Consider the following 15,102-nt stretch of genomic DNA (forward strand, 5'->3'; position numbering starts at 1 on the left):
ATGTGCCACCGACACAGGTGCTAGATGAGGCTGGCGAACGGCCACGATCGGATGGCCAGTGATGCGGTACTGACTACGGCCACGTTCGGATGGATTCTTGTGTGCCACCGGCACTGGTACCACAAGCGGTACTGACTACGGCCACGTTCGGATGGATTCTTGTGTGCCACCGGCACTGGTACCACAAGCGGTACTGACTACGGCCACGTTCGGATGGATTCTTGTGTGCCACTGGCACTGGTACCACAAGGATACAAATTCCATTGATGTTCATCTATTTTGATTTGTTTTGATTTGATTTGATTTTCACTTGCCTCAGCAGTCTTCACAAGTCGGAAGGTATGTACAGGGGACTGACTACGTCCCAGGTAGGGCCCACGGGTTATGACCTGACTAGTCTTGCCGGGTCTTCGGATGGTGTTTTTATGTGCCACCATGTTCCCACAGCACGGAGGCCAGTCGATGCAGTACTGGCTACGGCCACGTTCGGATGGTTTTCTTGTGTGCCACAGGCACTGGTACCACAAAGATACAAATTCCATTGATGTTCATCTATTTTGATTGATTTTCACTTGCCTCAGCAGTCTTCACAAGTGTCACAAGAAGGAAGGTATGCACAGGTGGATCGACTACGTCCCAGGTAGGGGCACGGGATATGGCCTGACTAGTCCTGCCGGGTCCTCTCATGCACAGCACACTTCCATAGGACTCGGTCTTCAGTCATTTCCTTGGTGAGACCTAAGTTCGAAGGTCGTGCTTCACCACCTCGTCCCAGGTTTTCCTGGGTCTACCTCTTCCACAGGTTCCCTCAACTGCTAGGTTGTAGCACTTTTGCACACAACTATCTTCAGCCATTCTCGTCACATGACCATACCAGCGCAGCCGTCTCTCTTGCACACCACAACTGACACTTCTTAGGTTCAACTTTTCTCTCAAAGTACTTACACTCTGTCGATTATGAACACTGACATTACACACATCCATCGGAGCATACTGGCTTCATTTCTTGCAAGCTTACGCATATCCTCAGCTGTCACGGCCCATGTTTCACTACCATGTAGCATGGCTGTACGTACACACGCATCATATAGTCTGCCTTTTACTCTTAGCGAGAGACCTTTTGTCACCAGCAGGGGTAAGAGCTCTCTAAACTTTGCCCAGGCTATTCTTACTCTAGCAGTTACACTTTCAGCACACCCACCCCCGCTACTGACTTGGTCTCCTAGGTAGCGGAAGCTATCAACTACTTCTAGTTTGTCTCCCTGGAACGTGGTAGAAGTTGGACTCTGCACATTTCCAGTGTTTATTTCCCCTGAGCATCTGCCACAGACAAAAACTATTTTCTTAGTTAGCCTTCCTTTGACATTGCTGCACCTCTTATGTGTCCATAGCTTACACTTGGTGCACCTTATAGAGTTTCTATATATATATATATATACATATATATATATATATATATATATATAACATATATATATATATATATATTATACATATACATATATATATATATATATTATATATAACAATATATATATATATATATTATATAATATATATAATATATATATATATATATATATATATACATATATATATATATATATATATATACATATATATATAATATATACATATATATATACAAATATACATATATATACATATATATATATATAATATACATATATATACAATATATATATAAATATACATATATATACATAAATATACATATATATTATAAATATACATATATATATATAAATATACATATATATACATATATATATATATATATATATAATATATATATATATATATACATATATATATAAATACATATACATATAATAAATATACATATACATAAAAATATATATATATATATACATACACACACACACACATATTTTGTTTCCATCTCCCAAATTTGTTCACAAGGCTTGGGGCAGACTGAGGCTATAGCAAAAGACATTCAAAGTGCCACATAGTGGGACTGAACCCGGAACCATGTGGTTGGGAAGCAAACTTCTTACCACTGTCATGCTTTTTATGCTATTGGAGCTAAAAGAAAAAAATATGACAAAATGTTACAAGCATTTATTTTGCAAATTCAATTGGCTCTCATTGATATCTTAACTCCAGACCCTATATAACTACATATCCAAATCCATAATCTCTGACCCACAATGGCTTACGGTCAACACTTGTTTGAAGCTTGAAACAAACCAATGTTTTTGTTTCTATCTTATTTAAAACCCTTAATTAAAACTGACATATTTGTGCAAATTAAACTGTTTCTGTGTCCACCTAGAGGAGGACTTTTACGTTAATTTTAGCTCAGATCATTAAGAATAATGTTGTTGTTGTTGTTGTTGCTATTATCCTTATTAAATCGAGGTTATGCGACCCCCCCCCCTGTTTTATGTCAACTAAAGACAGATGAAACCTTGTTACAGTGTCGTTAACTGTCTCATTAAAGTCTTCACCCTGACACTGTGTAAACACAATGTCTGTCTCCAAACTGGGGATGAAGTTCTATATCAGGTGATATTATTTTTTTGCCCTTTTAAAATCAACCAGAAAATTGAAGAACTTTTGTGTGTTCTGATGTCACAAACGGTATCCGTTGGAAAATACTCATAACTCTTTCTTTTATTCTTTTATTTTTGTTTCAGTCATTTTGACTGCGACCATAGTGGAGCACCACCTTTAGTCAAACACATCGACCCCAGGACTTATTCTTTGTAAGCCTAGTACTTATTCTATTGGTCTCCTTTACCAAACTGCTAAGTTAAAGGGACGTAAACACACCACCATCAGTTGTCAAGCAATGTTGGGGGGACAAACACAGACACACAAACATATACATGCACACACATATATATACGACGAGCTTCTTTCAGTTTCCGTCTACCAAATCCACTCACAAAGCTTTGGTTGGCCCAAGGCTATAGCATGTGTATATATATAAATATATATATAGATGTGTATATATTTATAAATGATAATATATACATATGCATAGTGAAGGCGCATAGCTCAGTGGTTAGAGCATCGAACTTACGATTGTGAAGTTGTGAGCTCGAATCCCGGACCTGGCTGCGTGTTGTGTTCTTGAGCAAGACACTTTATTTCACATTGCTCCAGTTCACTCAGCTGTAGAAATGAGTTGCAATGTCACAACTTTCCCTTGGATAATACTGGTGGCCTGGAGAGGGGAGGCTGGTATGCATGGGCGACTGCTGGTCATCCATAAACAACCTTGCCCGGACTTGTGCCTGGGAGGGTAATTTTCTAGGTGCAATCCCATGGTCAGTGTTGTGACCGAAGAGGGTCTCAGACATATGTATATATATGTATTTGACACCATGCAGCTGGTAATATCTATGTCCCACATGAACAAATGAGGCAGTGCAGCAGTTCTTATGAAACCATGAAATAAAGTGCCTTATTTAAAAAACAAGGGTTAGCACCAGGAAGGACATATGGCTGCAGAATACATGTTCGATAAGGCGGTGAGCTGGCAGAATCGTTAGCACGCCGGGCGAAATGCTTGGCAGTATTTCATCTGCCTTTACGTTCTGTGTTCAAATTCCACCGAGGTCGACTTTGCCTTTCATCCTTTCGGGATTGATAAATTAAGTACCAGTTATGCACTGGGATCAATCTAATCGACTTAATCCCTTTGTCTGTCTTTGTTTGTCCCCTCTATGTTTAGCCCCTCGTGGGCAATAATGAAATAAGAATACATGTTCAATAAGTCTTCATACTTTCATGGAAAAAGCAGACATAAAAAACAATGGTGATAATTATGATGATGATGATGATGATGAAATTATTTTAGCAAAATGTTATTCCTTCCATATTCCCACGGTTTTGTTTACATTCTTGTTTCTATGTTTTCACAGAAAAGCTAGAATTTTTCCTACAAAGGTAAAATTGCTTGTGCATGTTAATTTGATAGCTAGATAAATTTCCAAGCATTAGTTTTACACACATACACACACACTAAATGTTAAAGGAAAAAAAAAACTGATAACCTAAAAAAACTGTGTACCAATCTAATTTACTTGTAACGACATATTTCTAATGAAAGAAAAAAAAAAAAACCCATTTATTTTAAAGCAGAGGATTTTGTTACATATCAAATTTCTTATTTCTTTACTACCCACAAGGGGCTAAACATAGAGGGGACAAACAAGGACAGACAAATGGATTAAGTTGATAACATCAACCCCAGTGCGTAACTGGTACTTAATTTATCGACCCTGAAAGGATGAAAGGCAAAGTCAACCATGGTGGAATTTGAACTCGGAACGTAAAGACAGATGAAATATGGCTACGCATTTCGCCCGGCGTGCTAACGTTTCTGCCAGCTTGCTGCCTTTCCCATATCAAATTTCTGTAAATCTTTTCATAAAGTTTAAACAAAGACACAGGCATGGCTGTGTGGTAAGAAGTTTGCTTCCCATATACATGGTTCTGGGTTCAGTCCCACTGTGCGGCACTCTGGGAAAACGTCTTCTACTATAACCTTGGGCTGATCAAAGCCTTGTGAATGGATTTGATAGATGGGAACTGAAAGCCTGTTGTATCTATATATATAGGGTGGCCCAAAATTAGGTTTACAGTAATTTAACTATCTCTTTCACATTCATATATTAACAATTTAGATCTTAATTATAAAAAATATGGACACTAAACTCTCTTGTTGGGGCAAGTGAAATCGAAATTGAACCAAATCCTATGACTGGCACCTGGCTGTTGCCAGTGCCGCTAGACTGACTCCTGTGCAGGTGGCAAGTAAAGAAACACCGTTTCGACCCTGTGCTTGAGGGGACCTATTGAGTCAAATACATCAACATCAAAAACCAATGGAAATTGTAGTTGTGATCCCTGTGCTGGTGGCACATAAAAAGCACCATCCGAAAGTGATCGATGCCAGCGCCACCTTGACTGGCTTCCGTGCCGGTGGCATATAAAAAGTACCAACCGATCATGGCCGTTGCCAGCCTCCCCTGGCATGTAAAAAGCACCTACTGCACTCACGGAGTAGTTGGCATAAGGAAGGGCATCCAGCTGTAGAAACACTGCCAGATCAGACTTGTGCCTGGTGCAGACTCCTGGCTTCCCAGACCCCGGTTGAACCATCCAACCCATGCCAGCATGGAAAACGGACGTTAAATGATGACGATGATGATGATTATTATTCTTTGCTGAGTTAGTTAATTGTAAGATAGAAATCTAAATGTAATAAAATGTTTTAAAAGAAATTTAAAGTGCCTACGTGATAACTGTAAACCTACTTTGGGACCACCCTGTATATATATATATATCACCGTGATCACCATGACGGACCAGGCTATCAGATGTTGCTACACATCGCTGGTCACAATGCGCCTTGTATTGTTTTAGCCTTCAAATGACGCCACCCCTTCAAATGAAGCGAGCAGGCCAACAGAAGAAAGAGTGAGAGAAAGTTGTGGTGAAAGAGTACAGCAGGGATTGCCACTACCCCCTGCTGGAGCCTCATGGAGCTTTAGGTGTTTTCGCTCAATAAACACTCACAACACCCTGTCTGGGAATTGAAACCGCGATCCTACAACTGCGAGTCCACTGCCCTAACCACTGGGCCATTGCACCATCTGTGTGTGTGTGTCTTTGTGTCTGTCTTCTACCACCACTTGATAACTGGTGTTGGTGTGTTTATGTCCTTGTGCCTTAGAGGTTCGGCAAAAGAGACCAATAGAATAAGTACCAGGCTTTGCAAAACATAATAAGGACTGGGGTTGATTTGTTTGACCAAAAATTCTACAAAGCAGTGCCCCAGCATGGCCACAGTCTAATGACTGAAACAAGTAAAAAAATTAAACATAAAAAAAAAAGAGATAAGATAATTTCATTACCAAGAAATTATCAGTTAATTAAAACCTGAGGTTAATTATCAGGAAATTTCCTCTGCAATGTGTCGATGTAAAGAGTTCAGTTGCTATCCATTCCATATTTGTGGACTATTTATTTATTAACAGACATTCTTCAAATGACGTGGGAACATAAAAGATGCAGAGTGGAATCTGAATGGTGTGTCAGATTCGATGAGTTGGCATTTTTGAAATTTGTTCATTGCTGGGTAGTTTGTGCTGTTTGAACTGTTAATGCCCTCTGACTGGTGTGATTAAGAGGTCAGCCTGTAATGATATGCATAAGATCTGGTCATCATATCTAAGTAGAGATTTCAAACTTCAAAGCCACAGTCGAGCCAATTCTACTATATGGCTCAGAAACCTGGACGTTATCAAAGAAGCTTGAGAGGCGGTTGGATGGAACTTACACTTGCCTCCTTATGAGAGCTCAAAATCTCTCGTGGAAGCGTCATCCGACCAAAGTACAAATATATGGGAAACTACCATCTGTATCATCTCTTGTGAAAGGTAGAGTCCAGTTTGCTGGACATTGTTGTAGAGCTGAAAAAGAGGTAATTTCTACTCTTCTCCTCTGGAAGCCATCTGCTCGCGATACCAGAGGGTGCACACTCTCCTACCCTGATGAAATCTCCAGGGATACAGGCATCCAAGGATCTCTGTAATGCTATGATGGACTGTGAAGTCTGGCATAATATAGTAAATTCCATTGTCTTGACCACGGTCAAACAATGATGATGATGAAGCTTGATTCACACAACCAGTGGTTTCAGAATTTCACAGAAGTATGCTGTTCCTTTGTTCCAGCCACTGCAAAAATCAATGAACAAGGGAGAAGCACTGCAAAACAAAGACGCACCATATGACAGTATGTCCTCACCGAACAATGCTGGTCGGCAGACTGATGCCTGAGGATCAAACCAAGTGGCTTCTCACGGTGGAAGCCTGGACTACAACAGGCTTGTCTCAGAGAATGTTTCTTATTTCTTTACTGCCCACAAGGGGCTACACACAGAGGGGACAAACAGATTAAGTTGATTATATCGACCCCAGTATGTAACTGGTACTTATTTAATTGACCTCGAAAAGATGAAAGGCAAGGTCGACCTGGGTGGAATTTGAACTCAGAATGTAGCGGCAGACGAAATACCGCTATGCATTTCGCCTGGCGTGCTAACGTTTCTGCTACCTTGCCGCCTTTTTACAGCCCGGTTTCTGTGGCGTATGTGTTCCCCCCAGCTGGACGAGACGCCAGTCCATTGCAGTGTTACTCAAGAAACAGGAAGAGAGAGTGAGAGAAAGTTGTGGCAAAAGAGTACAACAGGGCTCCCCCCTCCTACTGGAGCTTTTAGGTGTTTTCGATCAATAAACACACACAACGCCCGGTCAGGGAATCGAAACTGCAATCATCCGACCGCAAGTCCACTGCCCTAACCACTGGGCCATTGCGCCTCACAGAGAATGTTTCTGATTACTTTTAGGTAACCCCTAGTTAATCGCAGTCCACAGGAACCTTGCTTAAGAAATATAGTTTCTGAATTCAAAGGCAGCTGAATGAGATGTGTTATTGTGTGAATAAATGTAGCAGTGTATTCATAAAAATAAATATTCATGATGGAAGCACTATTAATACAGAAAGGCAATCTTTATAATGCTAGTAAATGTCGGTGTATTATAAATATGCCAAATACTGCAGTATTCACTTCAAGGGAGCCTCTCAAATAGACATATATCATAGCAGCCGAAAACCATCTACCAAAACGGCCAGATCACGTGATTTCAGTATACTGCACTTCCTCAGTGGCTGGCACCCGGTCCTGCATACCAGGCAAATCTCACTGCCAACTACATAGAAAATAACAAAGTCTTTTCAGTCAATGGTATTGCAAATAGCCAAGAGGTTTAATAAATATTAGTGATGGATGCAGTATTAACCTTTTTGCTACCAACCTGGCTGAAACCGGCTCTGGCTCTGAGTACAAATGTCTTGTTTTCATAAGTTTTGAATTAAAATTTTCCACCAAACCTTAGTCACAATTTATGTTCCTAACACTAGCTTAATGATAACTAAGTTATTTTACTAAATTCTTTGTTATATTTAAAGTAATTGAAAGAAACACAGCATCTCAAAATAAAAACAGTAATGAAAGGGTTAATACCAAAATGCAATGTTTATATTCTACTAAATGTGGATGTATTATTAGAATAACAAATGCTGTGGGATTTGCCATGAGTGGGGTCTTCTCATACAGCACTCAAGCCTGCTGGCTACTTGTGATTGAAAGATCACAGTTATTCTATTTATTGACAACAGTGAGATTTGGCTGGCTGGTATGCAGGACCGGGTATCTGCCACTGAGGAAGTGCAGTACACTGAAATTACATGATCTGGCAGTTCCAGCACTCATACCAAATGGTTCTCATCTGCTCTTATCTGTGGTCTTAGCAAACACCATACGCATATGAGAGAACCTCTCAAGGCAAATACCATAGCCGTGCACTGATAAAAAATAATATCAGTATAGAACAATGGCTCTCAAACTTTCGTAGGTCAATGCAACCTTTTATTAATTAGCAGGGGAGGAGAAAAGCAAATTATTTTTATCAAACAGAAGCTAATTTTGCATTGTGGTTTATTATCTATATTTTCTGAAACATCTCATCAAGCCTGTGATCCTGTTTAGATATGTGTGTGGACTAATGTCTCTTATACTCTTTACTCTTTTACTTGTTTTAATCATTTGACTGTGGCCATGCTGGAGCACCGCCTTTCGTAGAGCAAATTGAGCCCAGGACTTATTCTTTGTAAGCCTAGTACTTATTCTATCGGTCTCTTTTGCCGAACCACTAAGTTACGGGGACATAAACACACCAGCATCGGTTCTCAAGTGATGTTGGGAGGACAAACACAGATACACAAACATATACACACACATACATATATACGATGGGCTTCTTTCAGTTTCCGTCTACCAAATCCACTCACAAGGCTTTGGTTGGCCTGAGGCTATAGTAGAAGACACTTGCCCAAGGTGCCATGCAGTGGGACTGAACCCGGAACCATGTGTTTCGTAAGCAAGCTACTTACCACCCAGCCACTACTACGCCTATATATTAAGTTTTTATGAAAATTACTACTGTATTTTTAGACATGCTAGTTGCCTTAGTATATAGTGGGAACATGTGGCGTAAACATTCAAACATTGTTACTATCTTTCAAAATCCTGCTGCATTTCACATGGAATTTTTTATCCCACCCAAAGTCGTCTTGGTGCATAAGTCAACCTCCAATTTTTTGGCTGTAAATTTTGGAGTGAAAAATTTGACTTGTACACCTCAAAGGGACGAGGTGGTGAGTCATGATCTTCAAATGTTGGGCCTCACCGAGGCAATGACTAGTGACTGAGACCTTTGGATATAGGCTGTGCTTGAGGAGACCTAGCTAGCCAAGTGAGACCCTCACCTCGTGGCCTATGCCAAGGGTGTAACCAGCCCACTTATGTGTACCTTTCCATCATTGGACACTAAACTCTGCTTGTGAAGACCTGTTGAGGCAAGTGAAATCAGAGTCGAAATCAAATTCGATGACTGGAATCCGTGCTAGTGGTGAGAGCACCATCCGAGCGTGATCGTTGCCAGTGCCGATGGACTGGCTCCTGTGCAGATGGCACATAAAAAACACCATTTGAGCGTGGCCGTTGCCAGTACTGCCTGACTGGCCCTCATGCTGGTGGCACATAAAAGCACTCTCGGAGTGGTTGGCATTAGGAAAGGCATCCAGCTGTAGAAACTCTGCCAGATCAGATTGGAGCCTGGTGCAGCCATCTGGTCCATCAGTCCTCAGTCAAATTGTCCAACCCATGCTAGCATGGAAAGCGGACGTTAAACGATGATGATGATGATGATGATGATGACTGGAAAATATGGTGAAAAATGGCAATGGCATATAGAACAAAATTATATTTGGACCTTGCTCAGTGAATCATCAGCTGAATTTCTACTGATAACATAATGTCTTACTCATAATCTTGTTTTTTATCTTTTATTTATTTCAGTCGTCAGATTGCGGCCAAGCTGGGGCACCACCTTGAAGAATTCTTAGCCAAATAAATTGTCCCCAGTACTTTTTTTTAAAGCCTGGTACTTAATCACATAAACATACTCTATTGGTCACTTATGGGGACATAAACACACCAGCACCTGTTGTGAAGTGATGGAGAGGGACAATGGTTATGGTTATGATGGTGGTGATGGTGATGATGGTGGTGATGGTGATGATGGTGGTGATGGTGGTGATGGTGGTGATGGTGATGATGGTGGTGATGGTGATGATGGTGGTGATGGTGGTGATGGTGGTGATGGTGGTGATGGTGGTGATGGTGATGATGGTGGTGATGGTGATGATGGTGGTGATGGTGATGATGGTGGTTATGGTTATGATGGTGATGATGGTGATGATGGTGGTGATGGTGGTGATGGTGATGATGGTGGTGATGGTGGTGATGGTTATGATGGTGGTGATGGTGATGATGGTGGTGATGGTGATGATGGTGGTGATGGTGGTGATGGTGGTGATGGTGGTGATGGTGGTGATGGTGATGATGGTGGTGATGGTGATGATGGTGGTGATGGTGATGATGGTGGTTATGGTTATGATGGTGATGATGGTGATGATGGTGGTGATGGTGGTGATGGTTATGATGGTGGTGATGGTGATGATGGTTATGATGGTGGTTATGGTGGTGATGGTGATGATGGTGGTGATGGTGATGATGGTGGTGATGGTGATGATGGTGGTGATGGTGGTGATGGTGATGATGGTGATGATGATTTTTATCAATGCTCTATTGGCTTTGCCAATTCATTGCCTAGTGATGAATATTCATGTAAAAAACTAATGAATGAGGAATAGGGGCCGAAACCGGACATGGGCTCCTCCTGATGATGTCTTGAGCTAACTGGATCCTATAAAGGAGCTGTTGTGGTAGCAGACCATGAAACACGGTTGAAATTCCATGGTTTATTTTATTTATAACAAACTTGACAAATGGTTTTATGTTGTGAAATGGATGATTTAGAATTTGAAATATTAACAATAAAAATGAAAAAGAGAGAAAGAAAGATAAATATAAGTTTCCCATTTTTCAGCTTCAGCATTTTAACAAAATAGGAATTTTCAACTAACATTATATTATTGAGTAAAATGATTGGAATGAGGATTTTAACCTTTTTAAAAAAAACAAGAGAGAGATATTATTATTATTTCAATACAATCAACTATGAAAAAACTGTTTTGTGTGACATTGAAATCCAAGTAACACTTATTAACAAATGTATAAATATTCAGCAAAGATCTCTTTGTTCCCTTCATCAGCTGTAAATAAAATTGAGTTTTGAAGTTGTTTTAACTCATTAAGTATTGAATCATAAACCAGGAAAACTTCGGCGTTCAAATGCTTATGTAAATGTCATGACATTATTATTATTACAATTCTGTTCAGGTGTGACAATAGAACAATCTGGCAGTTTGTGAGTAGGAAGAGATGTTTTGGATACAATGCAGTTCTCTTGGAATAGCAAGTAACAAAGACCTCTGAAAGAGGATTGTTGATGTATGTTGAAATCCTTTCAGAGAATTTGAGAGCAATATCTATGGAAATAAAGACAGTCAAGATATTGGGTGTAATTAAAGGCTTCAATAATCCACAACTTGGAGCTGATAGACTTTTGGGCCTTTCTTCAAGAGGTAACCATGGTTGTTCAGTGAAGTCAGGAAGCCTTCAAAGTCTATCATCTGGAGATTGAGTTCCTGCAGAAGAAAAAATTGGAAAGTTATGTTAAGTAAAAAATCAATACATAGGTGTAGGAGCGGCTGTGTGGTAAGTAGCTTGCTTACGAACCACATGGTTCCGGGTTCAGTCCCACTTCGTGGCACCTTGGGCAAGTGTCTTCTACTATACCCTCGGGCTGACCAAAGCCTTGTGAGTGGATTTGGTAGACGGAAACTGAAAGAAGCCCGTCGTATATATGTATATATATATATATATATGTATGTGTGTGTATATGTTTGTGTGCCCCCCCCCCCCCACATCACTTGAATACTGATGCTGGTGTGTTTACGTCTCTGTAACTTAGTGGTTCGGCAAAAAAGAGACTGACAGAATAAGTACTAGGCTTACAAAGAATAAGTTCTGGTGTCGATTTGCTTGACTAAAGGTGGTGCTCCAGCATGGCCACAGTCACATGACTGAAACAAGTAAAAGAGTAAAAAATCAATACATTTGTTTTTTTGTTTTTCTGGGATTATTAATTTCTGTACCAGTATCACCAGATCTTTCCTGGAAAAAGCATATTTTGAACATAGCTAGGACTGTTTATCAAAGACTGGCCCTACTCTTCTGGGCTGGAAGATACTTCAGTTTCCAACAATTATAAACACTCAATAAAGCTCAGTTGAGGCCTACAAGGGTACAATGCTCTGGGATAGTGGAGGCACATGGCCCAGTGGTTAGTGCAGTGGACTCGCGGTTGAGGGATTGCAGATTTGAATCTCAGACCGGGTGATGTGTGTGTTTATGAGTGAAACACCTAAGCTCCACGCGGCTCCAGCAGAATGTAATGGCGAACTTCTGCTGACTCTTTCGCCACAACTTTCTCTCACTCTTTCTTCCTGCATCTTGCAGCTCACCTGCAACGGACCGGCATCCTGTCCAGGTGGGGAACCTATATGCCAAGGAAACCGGATCTTATGAGCCATGCGTGGCTCGAGAAGGAACAAATGCTCTGGGATGGTGCTGCAGTTACAAACACAAATATCCAAGACTGCTCCTGGAAAACAACCATCCTTTAACCTACAAGCAGACTGTCTCCTCTCTTTGGCCTTTCTATTGTAAATGGCCTCTGATCCTCAGAGCTGGCTGGTCTTATACTACCACCACTCAGGCATTTGTGATTCACTTGTCTCTCCTCATTTCATCACTCTTGTTACATCTAACATCCTGCTAATCCCTGCACTAATCCCTAAGTCCAGTCCTTCCTTCTTTCCTAGAATGTTGACCATCTGTAATTCTCTCCCGGCTCATGTCTGTTCCAGAAATTTGTCATGTGTGGTCATACACATATTTGATGATGGTGACATGTTAAAGGCACCTGGTACACTCTTTGGAGTGGTTGGCATTAGGAAGGACATCCAACCATAGAAACCAAGCCAACAGATTGGAGTACGGTGCAGGTCTCCGGTTTACCAGTTCCAGTCAAACTGTCTAACCCATGCCAGCATGGAAAATGGACACCAGATGTTGATGATGGTGACGATGATGACGATGATGATGATGATAATGATGATGATGATATGTATGCACGTGGTGGAGTCTCTTGTCATAAATGACAGATGATTTGTTTACAGTGATCAAATGTATGTGTTGTACATTAGCTCACTCCCTGCATCAAATTGATATTACCTGTACAGGTGCACAGGTGTGACACATATCAGATGTCAAAGTGATCACAAACTGAATTGAGAATATTAGGTCACTACTTAGAACAGTACAGTGTCGTTTCATTTCCAATAAATTACTCCCAACACAGAACAGGGTTTTGATGGCAAGAGGTTTCTTCCTCTATTGTAGGGGCTGGTGGCTTGGCTTAGGAGCACCCATGGTGGTCTACGATGACCTTTGCTCATGTCCTAAGTGAGTGTGTATGTGTATTTGTGACCCTTTGTCTTGGCATTTACATTGCCGAATGTGGACAAAGCCACTGTCTAGACAAAAACGGTATCATTTATCTTACAATCTTCCTGGAAAACATATCTGGCCGTTGAGATATTTGTGTTGGAAGGATTAGGGAAGAAATATTATTAGGCTTGGAAACGTGTGAATGTTTGTGATGAGAAAAGCATCTGGCTATAGAAAATCTGCTTCAATGAGTTTTGTTTGATCTAGGCAGGCATGAAAAAATAGACATCAAAAAATGATGATGAGGATGATGGTGTTGACAATAATGATGATGATGAGGAGGAGGAAGGGGATGCCCTTGAAGGCACAAAACCAAAGCTATGAGAGAGTGAACCCCCATCTTTGTTTCCTTGGGAACATACAAGTATTGTCGGAGCATTGCATCCTTCAAAACTTCCATGCTTCCTGAGATTCGCCAACACTACACCTGATTTTCTCCCCTCCATACACACGCAAGCATGTATCTGACTCATACACTGTTCACTTTCCAGACATTTGTACATTACTGCATATGCTTTATACACACTTTTGACAAGTTGTGGTGCACCTGAGCACTGTATACAATAATTTCAATATTATTATTATTATTATTATTATTATCATTATTAAAACTTAATAATAAAATAGTAATTAATCAAGATGTGTTGAATGTATTCAAGGAGGAGAAGAATTACTAATACGTGTTATGAAATGCTAAAATAAATGGTACCTTGGCGAGATCTTTCATTTCCTGAACTGTGAAAATTGAGTTGTAAGTCTTTTCAGCTTTTCGTTGAAGTAACGAAATAAATTTCTTGTGCTGTAAACCAAACAGAGAAGCAACAATAATATTATTGATGTGTCAATGTGGGGGGTACTTAAACTTTAGACAAAAGCAAAACAAAAGAAGACCATTACAACACAAACTAATACCCCTCACCCCAAAGTAATTAATAACCCTCAGTATTGGGTTACTCTGTCAAATGTAGTGTTTATCTATCGATTGTTTTGAATTAATCATGCATTGTCTTGTAGCTTCAAAATTTCAATGCTGTGATTGTTTATTTTTAGAATGACATTGCAGTGTAAGTGTGAGGGGCTGGATCTGGCCAGTTTCAATATAAAACAAGTGGAATGTTCAGGCTGGATGTAGAGACCCCCTTCGGTCATGAATGACCATGAGATTGCACCTAGGAAGTTACCTTCCGAGGCACAAGTCCGGGCAAGGTTGTTTTATGGAAGACCAGCAGTCAATGAAAATTTGATACAGGAATGCTCATAATGGTTGTGGTGTATTCTAGTATATTCCCAGAATAGTTATAAGCTAAGACCAGCCTCAACCTACAGTTACATAGGAGATTAAGGCAGATCATCATAGGTAAAATCCAAAACTGAAAGAGAAGAAGCTCGTGAAGGACATGGGCTCTGCCTCTTGTTCTAAACCCAGCATATATAAAAAG

At 40.3% G+C, this 15,102-nt stretch overlaps 1 protein-coding gene across 2 annotated transcripts in view; it reads right to left on the bottom strand.

The window, feature by feature from the left end:
• Positions 1 to 664: 664 nt before the first annotated feature.
• LOC115217372 (DNA helicase MCM8) overlaps positions 665 to 15,102 on the bottom strand; it is an 89,101-nt gene continuing 74,663 nt past the window's right edge. The window contains exons 28-30 of one of the 2 annotated variants that reach the window (XR_005001162.1): positions 14,373 to 14,462; positions 11,535 to 11,736; positions 665 to 707 (exon numbers count right to left, since the gene is read on the bottom strand). Coding sequence is in view for 1 of the 2 variants with exons in the window: in XM_029787047.2 (XP_029642907.2) it covers positions 11,623 to 11,736; positions 14,373 to 14,462 (204 nt within the window). In the remaining variant the exon portion in view is untranslated. Of the gene's footprint in view, positions 708 to 10,793; positions 11,737 to 14,372; positions 14,463 to 15,102 lie in introns of those variants that run through there. The other variant, XM_029787047.2, reaches the window with a different exon arrangement.

Source organism: Octopus sinensis, linkage group LG11 (assembly GCF_006345805.1).
Source record: "Octopus sinensis linkage group LG11, ASM634580v1, whole genome shotgun sequence".
Lineage (NCBI taxonomy): Eukaryota > Metazoa > Mollusca > Cephalopoda > Octopoda > Octopodidae > Octopus > Octopus sinensis.